Genomic DNA, 17902 nt, shown 5'->3' on the forward strand with positions numbered 1-17902 from the left:
CTAATGTAAAGTTCTGCCATGCGCGTTCATGACTTGACACAAAATACGTTATTACGTTGAAAAGTTCACTCTGGACGTAGGCGTTATTTCAACATCATTTTTGAAAGTGAACTTTAATGCTTCTCAATTCCTCATTATGTAACCTCCATTTAAAAGTTCTGAAACGTGTATCTTTCTGTCTTGTCTTTCAACACAATTATCTCTGCATTTCCAAAACAAGATATGCATTTACTTGAGAACAAAAGCTTTCGCATCTTAACAACATTTTGTTATCTTCATGCTTTAAACAAGAACTAGTTTGCCGATGGGATAAGAAAGATAATCTTGTTTTACCTTTTGAATGAGATTATTTTCTTACCCCATAGGCAAACGGTTCATTCCCTTTATTTTAAGCAGAAACATTGCAACATTTTGCTAGATATGTCTGAATGCAAAGTCTTATACGATATCGTTTTTTCTTCTAAAGTGTATATGTGTTGTTTTAAGGATGTTAAGATAACTATTGCAAAACTAGAGAAAGAAAGAAGGAAATTGGAAGCAGTACGTCTGAGCGTTCTTTTCTTCGTGTCATTGATTTCTTTGTGGCAATGCGCCTTTCAATAATGTTTTCATTTATTGTTCCTAATGTGAGATCCATTTTGATTGGCTGTTTGACCTTTACCGTGATCTGTAATTGCAATTGTGAAGGTCAGTGAAATATAACTCAAGTGTCCATAACTCATTTAAATCACACGATAAACGGTCCATCATATAAAGCAAGCCATGCATAATTCTTTCTGTCCAATGGTTTTGGATGGAATGACATCGGGAAAGATTTTCAAGTGAAATAAAGGATTTTCTGTCATCATTTGAGAGGTGAGAGGATGTTTTGACCCTCAGGCAGGTCATCATTCAGACAGTCGTCGTCTGTGGGAACGTTTGACCGACCCATAATTCCCTTTAGGGTGAAGTCATTGTCAATAAGATACAGTAAGGTGCTTTGGCCCATTGGCTCGGATTAGCTCTCACACTTCCATCAGCAGCATTTGCTCATCCCTCCAAAAGAAATCAATGGCCATTGAGGTCAGTGTGATGTGAAATATTTGTACAGCTGCTGAAGTTCTTAAAGAAGATCAGTCTGCACATACAGTATCATTTTCAAGTACACTTAATCATTTGAGTTTAGTGTACTAGTTTATGTATTGGTGCAGTTATTGTCTTTTACATGAGAATACGGGGTTACTTCTGCATTTATAAGTGCAGGTTGATGATCGTGTGAATCAGAAATGTGTTTTTCACCTGCTGTACCACCCAGAATGACATCTGAAATGAACTGGGTTAAGTTTCCCGAAACTTTCGTATTGCTACGTCGTTCTACAGAATGTTTTGCTACCACTGTTAAAGAGTATGTTACATGAGACCATGGAAATTACATTTCATGAAGTGTTATGTTGGCGTGTTTGAAAGTAAGCAGTCTACCAAGTTGTAAATCTGAAGGTGAATGAATAAGACAGTTATTGACTTGGAAAAAAGGGAGTTGACTCTGAATCAGGCAAACGAGTCATCACTAGTTCGATTCATTAACCGCCGCAGATTTACGTCACAACATTTAGTCCCCGCCTACGTTTTGTCAGGACTGCCCTGCGAAAACTTCACTCTTCTCCCCCAAACACTGTAGCTCGTGAGCCTCATTCTCGGTAGACCAATCACAGCAGATCAGACCATTTGACCAATCACATCAGACTAGGGTAGCGAAAAAAAGAGGGGATTAGACAGATGAATCACCGAACAAATCATTTGAGAGTCAGTCAAGAATTATGGTAAGAATAACTGCATATGATTATAAAATAATAGTGATTTTACACCAGTGTACATAAACTTGTTGTTGAACACTCCATAAACCAAAGTACGACCTTAAAAATCCCTAGTTATGTACTCTAGAATGACGTAGCGCTAAAAAGGTTTCAGGAAATGCAGCTCTTCTCTGTTTTGCACGCGTTGTGCGTTTTAATAATCTGGATTTGGGTAAATTCAATGAGAGTCATATTGAGATCTTCAATAATATTGACTTTTGATTGCAGATTTGACAACCGGAGTTTGTTGACATCTCTTCTGAAACTCTAATTTGTGTTTCTGTGGAGATGACATCATCTCTGTGTCAATCATGTGCTGTTCGATTGACTGACGTGATGTGTTGTTGTACACCAGGATTGGTTGTTTTCTTAGAGAGGACTATAGTAGCTCATGGCATTTAAACTGGTTGTGAAATCGTCTTAGTTTTCTGCTCTGCTGCAGTTAATAGGAAAGGTCAATGTAGCATAGAATTACATCTAATGGACGGCGGTAATGAGTTTGCCTTTTATAGTGTTCTGTGTGCTTTAAATCATCATGTGTGTGTGTGCACACAAGCAAAGTAATTTTCTAAAGAAGATGTTTGTTTGTGCTTCTGCGTTTTAAAATGGTCATGGTTCAAAAAGGGACAAATCCAACTGTTGAGTTGTAAATTTACCTACAGTATGCTGCGTTGTGTCAACCCAAAATGTTGTGTCACATGTAAAACAATTCTTGGTTCATTAAACCCAGCGACTGCCTGAATTGTCCCTTTTTGACCCAAGGCTGGGTCAATTTTTATTTAGAGTATACTAAGAATTTGAACAATCCAATAACGCAGAGTTTAGCGCTGTCTCATGTGGTGTTTTTGGTGTTCAGGACGAGACGTGCTTAACTTGTGCTTGTAGCTCAACTTTTAGTAGCTAAAGTTTTTTTGGTGCAGTTTTGAGAAAGCAACGTGTGGATGTTTATGAGCTGTGAATTGAGGACCGCCACTTGAGGAGATCTGAGTCACGGTCTTCCTCGGACTGGGATTATTTTGTTTGTGTAATCCAAACTGTCGTCTTGTATGAGAATCAGCTGTGAGGACCGTATTTGTCACACTTTATCCTTTAACCGAAGCCAAAATCTTCTTTACGCTCCATGTAATTCTCTACTAATTGCTTCGCTGCAATTTATTTGCTGTCACACTGTTACTTCTGGTCACAGACAGACAACGAGAGTTTATTCCTCTGTCAAAAGATTTCCTCGTTCATCCCATACAAGGGCTCAGAGGTTTCTTGTTCATAGTTTAAGAGATTTGATGAAGTTGTGTTCAGAGTTATTATAGTTTAGATTTTAGTTTTATTTCGTTTTTTCAATATTAAAAATGAGCTTTTTTTATTTTTCGTTTTATGTTAATTTTAGTTGAAGTTTTAACAAAATTGGAATGTGCTTTTGTCAATTTAAAATGTATTTGTTAATTTTTTTATGTTGCTATATTAAATTAATACATTTTATTTTTGTAATTTTAGTCCTTTGAACTTCTTTCAGTTTATTTTTGAGACATCACAAATATTACTTTAGTTAAGTTTTTCCCAATCATTTTTAGGTCAATATTTGATTTGATTTCAATGAACAGCAAACTATAAAAACCTTGGTTGTGTATCATTTAAGTCTCAACTTAGTCTCAGATGTTTCTTGTTTCTCCTAAAATTGCTAAGGAGAACTAAAAACAAATTAGAATGTAATTGTTAAGTACATGTAAAATGATTGTAGATTGTGGACCTGAAATAATCTGATTCAATAATTTATAATAATTTGAGTAAATGAGAGAGTTGATATTGAGATCTTCAATAATATTGACTTTTGATTGCAGACTTGACACATCTGAGCTCAGTTGGACACATTGTTGACATTTGTCAAATTTCTGACACTTTTGAGACTGAAGCATTTGCTCCTCATTGATGTCTATTGTCTTTGACGATAATGCCGTCTCAATGTGTGTTGTGAAACACAGATTTTTGGCCTCTTTTTAAACACCTTGAGGCTGGTGGAAGGTTTCACGGCTTCGGTTTAATAGGCGAACACAGTAATTGTATTAATAGCTGTTTGTAATGCATAGGGCGAGTGGATAAGATGCATTAAGGAGATGTTTAGTGTAATTAGCAAATAACAGGTTTGGATGAGCGAGAGCGAGCGTCCTGCAGCTGGTCTCTGGAGTTTCATCACGGGTTTGCTGTACCGTTGTCGGGTCAAAGCGGCAGAGTCTAACCGGTCAGGACGGATGTCTTTACAGGAGACCCATTTGTACGGCTGAAATGAGTCATTCCCCAAACACTGAATATCTCCTTTATTATGGCTTGACGTGCAAATGCCATGTGCAAATACAGGTTCATTAGATCTTCCCAGAATCCTTCACTGACGATTCCTCTTTTGTCTCATATCAGTGCTTTTCTCTGACCTCATTTCGGCTGAGGGGGAGAAAGTGGGTCAAGATGCACCTTTTGAGTTTCCATGTTTTGTTATGATAGTTAGCTGTAATTTATTTATGTAGTTATTATTACTTAATTAAAAAAACTGCAGTCTGATTAATAATAATAAATAATAATGAAAATTCTGTCATCATTTACTCACCCTCTTGTATTTTCAAACCTGTACGACTTTCTTCGTACAGACTCCCGCAGAACACAAAAGAAGATAATTTGAAGAATGTTTGAAGAGTGATGTTCTGTTACCAACATTTTTCAGAATAGTCGTGCAGGTTTGAAATGACGGCGTGTAAATAATGACAGCATTTTATTTTGAAGGTGAACTATTCCTTTAGAATGCAGAGGAAAAAACATGATTATTAACTATTAACTATGTGTTTTTGCAAATGAACTCTTCACATTGACATTTTGAGGTTTTTGACATAAGTTAACATTATCACATTCATAATTAACTTTGACAAACATTACAATTGAAAGGAATCGTTCACCCATGAAGATTCTCCCATAATTGCCATTTCAATATATGACTACCTAACTAAACACAATAAAATAATTGTTTACAAAAATGCCTCCATGTTCTCATTTGATAAAAAGAATACTACTTAAATAACATTGAATAGAAAAAAAAATTTTTGGAGTTTAATTGGTTTACGTTAATATCGTCTTTTTTGTTCTGCATCTGAGGGTGAATACATAATGGAAGGATTCTCATTTTCTAAAATAATTGTAAAATCACTTTAAGCGATTAAAATAAAAAAGGTATGCTGATGAAAGCAAATGACGGTATAGGTTTAAAAAAGAAAACATTACGTGTGGTGTCATGGTGGAATATGGTGACCATGGTTTTATAACAGGAGAAATGTCATAAACATGTTTTTGTTCATTCACGTTTACATTTTGTATATATACACAATACTGTCGTTAAGCTTCTACCATGGTTCATTTGTGGTTTCTATTGTAGAATTTTTTCATATGCTTTATATATAAATAATTCATGTGTGTAAGAGTCCGTTCGGTTTAATGTGGAGTCATTCTAAGCCGTGCAGTGATTTCTGTGTTTGTTTATTCCTGCAGTCTGCTTTGCTTCCGCTTCACCTTAAACAAAACAAACCATCACTTTGCTTGGCTGTTGTTATGAATGTGGTTTTATATTTATTCGACCCTTGAGATGTCGGCTCTCTCCGTTCCACTAAGATGTTTCCAATTGCTGTTGCACCCGGATTCCCACCACAGTTTCTACTCTGACATCTCTTCGTGATTTCTCACCCGTAAGGTTTTCTTTTTACGGAGAGGAAAAACACGCTGTAACACGGTAATCCTGTCAGGTTCACCTTTAAACAAGATACAAACACAGCACATCATCTCCTGTGTTCACTGCCGAGCCTCAAGCGACTGCTCTTCACGACTGGCTGAGAAGACTGAGACGTTTCTCCTAAAATTGCTCCGTGTAATTGTGTGAACACATGACGAGTCTGGAGGTGTAAATGAATGTAGATTGCGAAGGTCAATTAATCTGGATTTGATGAGAAAGGTTTGAGTTGATATTGAGATCTTTGAGATGTCGTTTCTCACAAAAAAAAACTATTTACAGAGCAGACGGATCTCCAGCATTTGATTTGAACAGAGCGATCGGTGAGTGGGCTGACAGCTCGAGGAAAGATTAGAGCGGAATCATATCAAATTTTCAACCAGCACTTCAGCATACCGTAACCCTGAACGGCCGGCAACGTGCAAATGTGTAATGAGTCCTTTAAAGGTTAATGAAGGGGGTTTGTGCTCCGGGCACCAACATTATCTGACTTTGAGTATTACAGAGAAGCTCGGATGAATGTAATGAAGAGGAAGGTCATCAAGCGAGAAGCTCGTGCTGTGTGAGAGAGAGCGGGGGCCGTGATGGACGATCGCAGACAGTTTTGTTTGTTTGATTTCCCAGGGCTTCAGCTTTGGTGTCTCTCTTCTCAAGGGTGGGTGGACGTGGAACACTCCCCCTCACAATCCACACGTGTCACGCTTCGTCCCGCTCATTTGATTTCCACATGAGATGACTGCCCATCATTTGTGCATTTGAAGTGTTTGTTCGCTGAGGCTCGCGGTAAACGCTGTCCTAATGTAGCCGCTCTTCGTCTTAGTCATCGACGTCAGAGATGATGAAGCCTGCAGCGACCCGGCCTCATCTCAGGAAAGAATGGAGGTGAAGTGCACTGAGCCTTTTATTGTCAGTGCTTTAATAATGAAGATCGGCTGGGACGTTTGTTTATCCACATGTGCTTCAATAAACGTTTTTGTCATTGGGCTGAAGTCTGACAAACGACATCTTTTACGTACAATCTTTGTCATATTTGATCATGCAAATATCTGAAGCAACGTTTTTTGGGGTAATTTATTTGGGAAGCAAATTGACAAAATCTGTTAAGTACTGGTTTCAAAGAAAGTTATCAATATGTTTATTTGTCTCAACCCATTAGCACAGATGTACATATAGACATAAAGATGGAGCGACATACATATAAATAAGTAGATTTAGCTATATACTGTAGATATCGTGGCTGCTGGACTGAAAGCACGTATCTTCAAAACTGCCACTTTACAGAAAAAAAAGATAAAAGAACATATCAAATGAAGAGAGATAACGTCGCAGGAAGCACGTTTCATTTGCTTTCCACCAGCCAGGATTAATATCCACCTAAAGAGGCCATTTGGCCACATACTGTAAATGTGTCTTAGCTAAACAGACATAAATACAATCTGCAATACCAAAATAAAAACATTATTTATCACTCATTTATATTCACATTCGTGTAAAAGGTGACGTTAGGTTTAGGGGCGGGTTTAGCCAACCTCATGAAATTCCCGTTTTTTTTGCGTTTGTGATTTTAGGATTTAGGAAGTAAGGTGTTGGTTAGCTACATCCTAAAATATGTACCACTTCTTGTGATATTAGGTTATGGACATGTAAAGTCTGTGTCTTGAAAGTCGTGAGGAGTGACATGAAAAGAAAGTTCAAATCATTAAAAAAGATTGAAAAAATGGGGATATTCTTGTACAAGGACATGAATAAGTAGATTCCAAATCTCGTGTCTACGAACTACCGTGAGACTGGGTTAGATTGTCACAGTGCGTTTTGGTGCGATTTTCATGCGCCTGCATTTAAAACAATGAACTTGAGCTCTAGCAAAAGGCTGCAAGTGACATAATCCACTTGTAGGAGTAAAGCCCTGACAACTGTGGCCTCAACAATCCAGTTTCCTCAAGTGGTTTGTCTGATCGGATTTGTCTCGAAACTTATTTACACCTAGTCGCATGCGTCTGCATGCTTCGTGAGTTAACACATGTGTTGCATTATTTTCTTTCACCACACAAAACTAAAACTATAGTTATTTAGAAACAGATAATTAAATTAATATTAATATTATTTCAAAAATTATAACTCAACTATTCGACAACTCATCTGAAATTTTGGGATTATAACAACTAGTCCTGTTAAGCGAATCTGAATTATTTCAAAAATATTATTAATATGATTTTATTTTATATTTAATAATGTAATATTATTATTTATTATAAAAAATAAACATTCTTTTTCAACTGATCATATTAATCGGTCAAAGTTTTTTCAATCGGTTAACTGTTAAACGTCAATATGAACATCCCTAAATCAGAACGAATGTTTGAAACATTGATATACGTTAGAACAGTATAACCCACTCTTCATATCTTCTCACATATTAACTGAAGGATCTTCAGAAGCTCAAGGGTACATTAAGACATATTGAAAAAAAAATGTATGTGAAAGTGTGTTCGAGAAAAAACACGATTTGCAAAGCAGATGAAACTCAATTTAACTCATGGTTGGGTGAGCAGGCGAACACGGGAGTGGAATCAACCTTGAGATGATCCAATTTCAGTGTGTTAGGGGGACGAGATCAGCTGAGATTCATCAGTAAATTGCTTTCTGTATGTGCAGAATTGTACTGTTGCGTCATGTGTTGAAACTGCCTCGTATTCATCTCCCAAAGACTAGACACGCGTGTAAAATCGACAGTGCCTCTGGGCATTCAGGTGTGTAAAAGTGAATGTAACAGGCATCTGTCATTGTGTATGTGTAAAGCCAGCTGTACGCCAGCGCCACCTGATCCTAAATCATCCAGAGTGTACAACAACTCTCACTGTTGACCCACAATCGCCAGCGGCGGGTAAAACCCCGGGGAAGACATCCCCACCTGGAGCATTCTGCGTTTCTGACTCGTTTTATTACACGTGTGTTAAGATATATGTGACCCTGGAGCACAAAACCAGTCCTAAGTAGCAAGGGTACATTTGTATTATATTAAGGAAAGATCATGTTCCATGAAGATTATTGTAAATTTCCTTCGCTTTATTTTTGTGCGTGAATGCAGCAAAATTGCGAGCGAAAACGTCCGGAAACGCCTACAAACATCACTCGATGCTGCCAGCTCTTTGGGAATGATCCACTCAAGTTTGGTATCGATGTAAAGCTTAGAATTTCAGCTTTTTTGGTGAATCTACTCCCCAATGTCATTACAACAGTCACCCAATAGAGAGCTTTAAAACAAACCTACAATGGCCTGCTACAAGCGTCTCTGATGGACAACTTTAAAGGCCACCCTCAGTTTCCAGAGTTTCAAATAGTTGCCAAATGTGGTTCCTGTAGTGTTCTGTCATTAGATGATAGTGTTTACATCTGTTATTGTAAGTCATACTTGAAATACAAAGTTGAAAGTTTCAAAAATGTGTCAAACTGAGCTCAGATGTGTCAAGTCTGCAATCAAAAGTCAATATGAACTCTAACATTTCTCATCAAATCCAGATGATTTGACCTCTACATTCATTAACACCTCCAGACTCTTCATGTGTTTACACAATTACACTATCATGTGATTCTGTTTTAGTTCTCTAAAGCAATTTTAAGTTGATTTAAGTTGAGACTTGAATGGAACTAAAGTGAGAACCCCATGAGATCTTGTGAGAAAGAGCATCTTAAATACCATCTTTCCATTGAGAAAATACAACTCAACTGCATCCCTCATGAACATAAATCATTATTTTGCCAAACATAGTTTAACCATTGTGTTTGAAGTAAACCTCAGGTGAAATAAATGGTAATTATTCCACCAAAACCCATGGTCAGGTCTTGTAAGATAATAAAAGCGTTTTTAAAAAATTCATGGGATGTGTATGGCGCCCCTCGCTCTCCTTTGTTCCTGAGCTTCTTGAATGTTCAAGGTGCGTTCAGGAGAGACGCTGCTGACAGCTTTTGTAATTGAATGCTTACAGGTCACAGACCGTTTGAAAGAAGAGCTCCCCTCCCACAGCAAAGTCTTCCTGACAGCCCTTCACCCAAAAATAGCCCATTCCAGCTGAGCCTGCCTGTGCCGCTTGTCTCCTACAATAGTGTGGAATTGAGAAGGAGACGCGGTGAGAAGATCACGCCAGGCAGAGAGCTGGAAACCATTCGCTCATTCGCCCTCCAGTAGTCTTGTGTTTGTTATTTGTTTGTGTTGGTTACGATGAAAATATTACACCCGGAAATGTGCAATATGCATGCAAGTCGTGGGAGTAAAGTGATTTATGAGATGCGCGAATGCAGTCTGCATCACAATTTCTTCCTTTTGACATGTAAAATGGATTTTGTGCGATGATTTTCTTGCTTATTAAATTAGTTTAGATGCTTTTTTTAAGTCAATAGGACCTTTCATTATCCTTTTTGGGAATCCCTTTTCTATAAAGGTTTTTATAACAGTGTATATTATATTTTGTAAACATTATCAGCAAGTGTTTGTTATTATAGCTTCATCACACAGTATTTCTCTTCTTTTAGCTGCGCGTGTGTGTATGTGTATAGTAATTGGAAATAATCTCTTGCGTTTGCACCAGCGGCTTCCATTTCTCATGGAGATGCATTAATGTCTTTCAAAATCACACGGTTTGTTTTTGTGACTCGTGGCAAATGCATTATTCTTTTCTCCCTCCTTTCTCCCTTTCATGCCACGGCAGCGCTAAATTTCGGGGGCTTAATAGATTCTGTGTGACTCCAGGCTACCTGGGATTTGGCTTTCAGCTGTACATCTTTAGCGCGGCCGGATCTTTACACACAAACTCATCCTTCCGTCTCCATTTTCCGTTCTGTTGTCTCCTGTTCTTTTACCGATGTGAGCCACTGATCGCATCGATTGTGTTTCTCAAAACAAATTTGCAGGCGGGGAACGCTGTTATTTCATATAAGAGGCTGACCGTGAAAGGCCGTCATTACCCACATACAGCGGAAAACAGGAGATGAAATGAAAGAGTGAGTTTGTATTTGCCTGGTTGAAGGTTTGAATTTTTTCCCAGTGGTGATATACTGTACATGTACCACGAGTGTTGAATGTTGAATGTTCTTAATTTAATCAGATGAGCAATTATTCCATGCAATATTTGCATTTGTAATTTGTGTGAACCTTTCACACGATTAAATAACAATGGCAGAAAACCTAAATAAAAAGCTTGAATTGTGTTTAGTTATCCAAGGGAATTTCTCCATTATAACTCAGTCATCCCGGAACTGTTATTGAACAGTAGAAAAATTTTGACCACTTATTGGCTTGATCAATATATCAGATTTGAAGAGCATTAATGGTGAATTTTTATTATCAGCTTCAGTTCATCGCCAAAACATTAATTGTTTTTAAAAATCCCTGTTTTCAAACCTAATTCTTTTTAATCGATGCATAGAAAAACTATCTCCTGCCTTGTAGTCCACTTCAAACATCAAGTCGCATATAAAGGCTTGTTTTTAACAATATTTTGACAGATGTTTCGATATTTTTACTAGTAAACTGTAAGACAGATGTGTTTTTTTCTCTTTTCATATTCCTGTGTCGAATGTTAGAGTGAATAATGTGAACCTCTGCGTTCCGTGTGTGCAGACGAGCATGTGTGCGCAGATACCCGTGTACATGAGCGATAGAGAGAGAGAGTATGTTCCATCATCCAGTAAACTCCCACCGCTCTGAGCTGTCGTACCCTCCTCCTACGAGAGAGAGAGAGCGAGCGAGAGGGAGTCAGCTACAGCCAGGAGAAGAGAGAAGAGGAGAGAAGACGGTTAGAGAAGGAGGATCAGAACACGCACACGCTCTCGTTTCATCCTCTCGGCAGGTGGACCAGAGACCGATCCGTCATTTTGCTCCATCTTCTCATTTGACCGTTCTTTGCTTTCCCCCTCGAGTGGAGGAGAGTTCTGGGGCGCGAGGGAAGCAGGAGACCAGGATGGTCAACAACTTGACCGAATGTGAAGAGGGAGAGGGGGCCGCCAACAGCCAGGGTGAGTGAAGGAATCTCTCGCGCTGTCATCATCGCTCATGTGGTGGAGCGTAGGAGATTGAGGGGTTCTGCTGGCCACGACAGGTCCTCTCCTATCACACTGTATGGCTACAGTGAGTGGAATAGTAATGGGCTTCATTAGTGTAGTGTATGTGTGTGTGTGTGTTCATGTGCCGACCCACATCGTGTGCACTCATGCGTGATACACAAATGCAAAAGATGTGTTAGAAGGAGAATCTCTCTATACAGTCACTCATCAGTTATTCTACGCGAGTCACTACCGGTGAACATCGATGTTCTCTCACCTGTTCTTGAAGTTACATTTAGGGCTTTGTGCTGTATGATAAATCATCTTGTTGTGTTTTTAAAGATTGCATCAATGTTTAATGTCAAGAGTCTTTACCTGCCCTTGTGACATTGACTTTTAGTGTTGTGAAATCTCATCTATCAGTCCCCTCGCTCTCAGCATCAAGGAAGTGATTCCTTACCCTACAGCCTTGGACGTGACCATTTTAATTACATTTCGATACCTTTCGGTTTTGCAACTTTGTGCTGGATTATTTAATCAGCGTCAGGGGCGTCTTGTCTCGCTTTGATCTTTTCACTGTCTCTTTCACACGCTATTTTATCTCACATAAATCAGACGATTGAACTACTGTGTGTGTGTGTTCTGCGTATTTGTTGTGCCACAGGTTTGGACTTTTGTGTGTTTGATGCTGTTTAACATCAAGTCTGACATCATATGAGGCTGATCTGCCACTGTCCGTGGTGCTGAAGGCAGCAGAGCTGCAGATTAGACGTTGCTGTCGCTGTCCAGGGTCCTGATTGATTATTTTCACATCAACTGAAATTATCATGAGATTTAAGTGAGAGTCTTTCCACACTAAGATGAAAGGCATCCGTCCTTCAGATGCGTCATCTGCCCCAACATATTCATGAGATGCTGCTCTGTTAATTATTTGCAGAAGCGACTCGAGTGACAGAGAAACTGTTTATTTTTAGTGCTGGAAGACTTTGATTTTCATTTGCAACACTCTTTGGATCATTTTGCTTTATGATAATGATATTTTGATTTATTTGGGCAATAAGTCACAAGAGTCTGCTTTATTGTGAACATTTGTTATGCGAAAGAGCAGTGGGCTGAATGGATTCACAAGAAATGTTCTCAATAAATATTCACTTGTTTCTCTTATATAAACGCTACTGCATCATTCAGGATAAGCCAATCCCACAATGCATTGCAATGACCCTAGTAAGTCTATTAAGAGTGGTGATTAAAGTGGTTTGAATAATACCTCTGCTCACATTTCATTCAGAACAAAGTTGCAGCCTATGCTGAACTTCTAAAGTTTGGTATGGATGCCGCCCATTTAGGCAATGGAAGGAATGCATTTTGGAATAGCGAGAGAGGTTCTGTTCATAGTTTCTGTAAACGTCAGACGTACAATACAAGGATAAACATTTGAGTTGTGATTTGGCACTCAGACAGCAGAGTAACTACAGGACATCACTGGCATGATAATGAGCTCAGAGCTCAGAGCTGAGAAGTGTTGTCTGAAAAACATCTTAAAAGCTGCCGATCAGGCCTGGCATGTGAGGCCAAAATCTGCAAGAGGGTTTCAACGTGAAGCTCATGTCTTCCCAAACCTGTGTCCCAAAATCTTTCCGAATGACGTCAGTGACAAAACAACACTGTTCACTTGTGTGTTAGGATATGATTCTCACTACACCCTTAACACCTTTAGAGAGAGACAGAGAGAGGAAGAGATAGGGAATCAGGGGTTGGTTGTGATAGAATCTAAACATTATGCTTCAGAAAGACTGTGATTCGATGTGTCTCTCTTTAGGCTCCTCTGGGTGTAAGTGTCTCTCTGTGTATCCGTTTTCTTATCTGTTGTTCAGATTCTCTTCATCTTTCCATTCTCTCTTTCCACCTCCCTCCTTCACTTCGTTCCTGCGGCGCAAACGGCCCTTTTGTCTAAGTTCTAAAGAACATTTTCTCAACCCAAACAACCATTCTGAGACAGACAGATTCTGCAGATGCTAACGGTTCTTCGACTGATTCTTTTTTATATTTAAAAGAGTTTCTGTAGTGTCCGTAAAAGGATGTTATTAATGTGTGCAGCTCATGTTTTACCCTCAAATGTATTTCACCTGAAGAAAGGGATTACAGTGGCTTCTACATTTTTACAGATTTTGGTCATTTTAATTTTTTGAGAAATGAAAGGGAAGGAAAAGAGGTTGATGTAGGTAGAGAGCGTGTGGGAAGGATATCTTTCACTTCTCCTCTGTGTTATCGCCATAGTTACTGCTGTCGCAATAAAGCAGCCGAGATCATTGCTCACCATCAAGGCAGAGATGAGCGCGTGTTTGTTCACGAGTTCATTTGAAGCCTTATAGACGAGGAAATAATGCAGGCGGAGACAGAGAAAACAAGAGATCCAAAACACTCGATGTGTGACATCACTGAAGTGCTTCCCTTCACGTCTTCAGCCGGAAGTCCTGTGACCGTGATTTACTCTAGGAAACTGTGTTCTCGTTGCATCTCTTCACACCGTGACTAATACAGAGACATTTAAACAAAGCGAGTGAGTTGAACCTTTTCCATTTCAAGGTTATGCGATATGATTCATTCTCATCATTCGAGACAGACGGTGTTTGATGCAGTTGTGTAACACACAGATGTCATTGAAGCGATCTTTCACCCAAAAGTGAAAATTCTGTCATCACTTGCTCATCCCCATCACCTGTTCGACTTTCCGTAAAACACAAAAGAAGATATTTTGAAGAAATTTTGTAACCTTACAGCACTGGACCCCGTTCACTTCTAATGTCTGGACACAAACCAAGTGAATGGGTGCCAGTTAACAACATTTTTCAAGATATCTTCTTTTTTATTCTGCTGGAGAAAGTCACAGAGCTTTGAAATGACAAAAGAGTGAGTAAATAATGGCAAAATGTTTATCTCTTTAAATCTCTAAATGTCTCACTGGTTTGGTTTCTGTCGTCTTTAGCACAAATACTGAATGTCTGTGTTTCTCTCTCGACCCCGTTCTTCCTTTGATATGAATCGGTTGATCTTGTTTCATGTTCCGTCAGTGGGATTTGACCCAACGCTACAGTATCAGGGTATACCGTGGTCTTTTTTTTAACACGCTGTTGTGTGTGTCTCTGATGTTTTCTCTCTAGACATGTCTCAGTGTTGAGTCAGTTGGACTTTTACCTGTTTATCGTCTGACAGTCACTTAACAAGTAGCAGCACACCGAGCCGTCTGTCACATCGTGTCGGGTATGGACGCTGCATAAAGATTTCTCTCAGCGTGATCAGCAGTAATGGAGGCGCTCGTCCTAGCGCTAATAATACTGAAAATAAACCACCTCCATCATTTGTGGGTGCACATGTACTTCCAAGAACTGTTTGTCTTTCCTCCGACAGTGAGATAGAGATGGAGCTAATGTTTATTTCCATGGTTACCCATCGCTGCAGAGGTGCCTGTGGATCTTCGTTCTGACCTTGTTCAGCGTCGCAATGAAAAACATGCCTCCCCACCCTCGCGGTCGATCTGGAAGAAAGCGCAGATGGTTTTGAGTAATCATCTACAGCGTGAAGGCATTTTCCCAGTGGTAATGTTGTTGTCTTCTTCATCATATCTCGGTCGCTGTATTCAGCTCTCCACGAGCGTGCCATAAACAATAAATATGTTTGTTTGTGTTTATTTAGAAGCGATTCCCGTGTCCCGATAGCTTTGGGGGTGTGCACGTGTCGTTGGCTGAAAGTTTGCCAGTGTTTGGTTGGTGTGGGTACAGTAATTCATACAGTAGTGTGATGAAAGATATCTGATTGTGTTGTTGAAGGTGCATTGGGTATCAGTGTTTGTCACCGGTGTATGAGCTGGTTAGATGGGATTCAGGTGGAATCTGTTGATGATCGTGACTGTGATGTCACAGGTGCTTAAGGTTGTGCTCATTGAGCACCTAGCAATACCAGAGTACAAAACATGTACTGGAATAGACTACAAGACTTGTTTTTAAACTAGACGTCATACACTTGCAGACTTTTTGAAGGTTTCAGATAGAAACACACTAACTGTCAAATCTGAACAGTCCAGACTGAAAATCTGGGCAAAAGTCTTATTTTAGCCTTTAGGAACCACAGATTTATGCCCTGGCAACGAGCCACAACACCTTAGTGAGGTGGTGGATGTTTTGTGCACTGTGAATTTTACACTCAAAAGTGTAGTTGAGTCCAATGTGACCCATCGAGTGTGTGCTGTACACTCGCTTACTTGATTACTCACAGACTTGCTTACTCACTCACTCTTTTGCTCATTCACTCACTTGCTCGTTCGCTCACTCACTCACTTGCTCGATCTCCCCTCTCTCTCTCTCCCTCTCTCTCTCTCTCTCTCTCATCAATTCAAGATTCAAGATTCAAAGGAGCTTTATTGGCATGATAAAAGAAAATTTACATTGCCAAAGCACAAGATTAAATATAAACATGCAGAAATACAGATTAGGATAAAAAATAAGATAGAATAAAATTAAAAGTCTATAAGTAAAAATATATATATACAAATCTCAATATAAACAGAAAAAGAGTTTTAATAAAAGTTCTCATTCTCTCTCTCTCTCTCTCATTCGCACTTTCTCTCAGTCTCTGTCTATCTCACTCTCTCTGTCACTCTCTCACTCACTCAATCTCACTCTATTTCTCTCTCTCATTCTTACTTTCTCTCTGTCTCTGTCACACTCTCTCTCTCATTCTCACTCTGTCTCTCTCACTCTCTCAGTCACTCTCTCACTCACTCACTCTCTCTCTCTCTCTCATTCTCACTTTCTCTCAGTCTCAGTCACTCTCTCACTCACTCACTCTCTCTCATTCTCACTCTCTCTCAGTCTCTGTCTCTCTCACTCTCTCTGTCTGTCACTCTCTCACTCACTCAATCTCACTCTCTCTCTCATTCTCACTTTCTCTCAGTCTCTGTCACTCTCTCACTCACTCACTCACTCACTCACTCACTCTCTCTCAGTCTCTCTCTCTGTCTCTCTCTGTCAATCTCTCAATACCTCAATCTCACTCTCTCTCACTCTTTCTCTGTAATCTCTCTGTCAGATGTGGTTGTTTTATAAAATTAGAGTCGGAGAGTAAATCTCATTTGTGTGAGTGCGTACAGTAAAACTCAATGATGTGTGAATAATTTAGTGGGCAGTTTCAGTCACTGATGGAGACAGCTGCCGTGTGATCTGTCAGTCATAAAACATCAGGCGGATCCATTCTTCATATGTTAACTGTGAACAAATCTTTATGATACTGTACTTCTTATAGTTGACAACACAAAACTAACAGATGGTGCAATCAAAGCCCATCATGACTTTGAGTTATTGAACATGGATTTTCTGCCAGTGAATGTTCTCTTATAGAAGTGTGGAGTTGTCAACGCGTACTGTCGTATGTCAATCACGTTGCAGTTAACTCTAGATCTGAGAAGACTGTAAATATCTGATGTGACAGGCAGTGTATTAAAGCAACGTGAAGTTCACCAGCCGTCTGCAGTAATTATATATTTGAAGTGATTGCCTTCACTCCAATATCTGAGCGGATGTGATCACGGACCCCTGTAGGACCTCCGTCAGACTCATTACTCAACATGTGTTTAAAGCAGTTTAAACATCACGACACGTGTGAGAGAGCAGATCTATTCTCTTCCCTTTTCTTTCGTTCTTGGTTGTTTGGGAATTAAAGCTGAGATGTCATTTACATTCAGAGAAGAAAAACTGTACATAATAATTCTCAAAACTGCTTCATGGTTGGGTCGAATTATATTTTCTTTCTTCTTGGGTTTGACACAAGCCAGTGTCTTGACATTATATTCTGAAAGTTGATGATTTTCTTAAGTCATGATTTTCTGATGTTCTCTGACAGCATTTAGTCCCATTTAAAGTGTGAATGAATACTATTTTAACATTGTGCATGAGGGACAGTGATGGTTTATTCTCCAAACCCTTCAATCCCGTCACACTGACACACTAAACTGTAAATCCACTTACCCTGCAGCGGTTTGGACGCGTCCCAATGTGTCGGGAATCCCATCACAGTCTTCCAGATCATAGATAACTTCTTCTTCTGTGTTGTTCTCGTACCACAGCACCTGTCATCTTCTCTCTTTGGTCTGTCAAAGATCAATTCTCTCTTCTCACAGTTTACACTCGCTCTATATATACTTTACACCGAACGCTGAAGAAGAACCTGTCTGAAGTTCATCAACTCTTGAGAAGCCATTGCTTCTGATGAAATCTAGAAC

At 39.3% G+C, this 17902-nt stretch overlaps 1 protein-coding gene across 5 annotated transcripts in view; it reads left to right on the forward strand.

Moving 5' to 3' along the window:
• The window catches only part of slc12a5a (solute carrier family 12 member 5a), a 98116-nt gene that overhangs the window by 26380 nt on the left and 53834 nt on the right, over positions 1–17902 (forward strand). For 3 of the 5 annotated variants that reach the window (XM_056750383.1, XM_056750384.1, XM_056750385.1), the window contains exon 1: positions 11355–11601. The exons of the other annotated variants lie outside the window; for them this stretch is intronic. In XM_056750383.1, coding sequence (XP_056606361.1) covers positions 11547–11601 — 55 coding nt within the window. In that variant the 5' untranslated portion in view covers positions 11355–11546. Of the gene's footprint in view, positions 1–11354; positions 11602–17902 lie in introns of those variants that run through there. 5 annotated transcript variants of the gene reach the window in all.

This window comes from Triplophysa dalaica, chromosome 6, assembly GCF_015846415.1.
Source record: "Triplophysa dalaica isolate WHDGS20190420 chromosome 6, ASM1584641v1, whole genome shotgun sequence".
In the NCBI taxonomy this organism is placed as follows: Eukaryota; Metazoa; Chordata; class Actinopteri; order Cypriniformes; family Nemacheilidae; genus Triplophysa; species Triplophysa dalaica.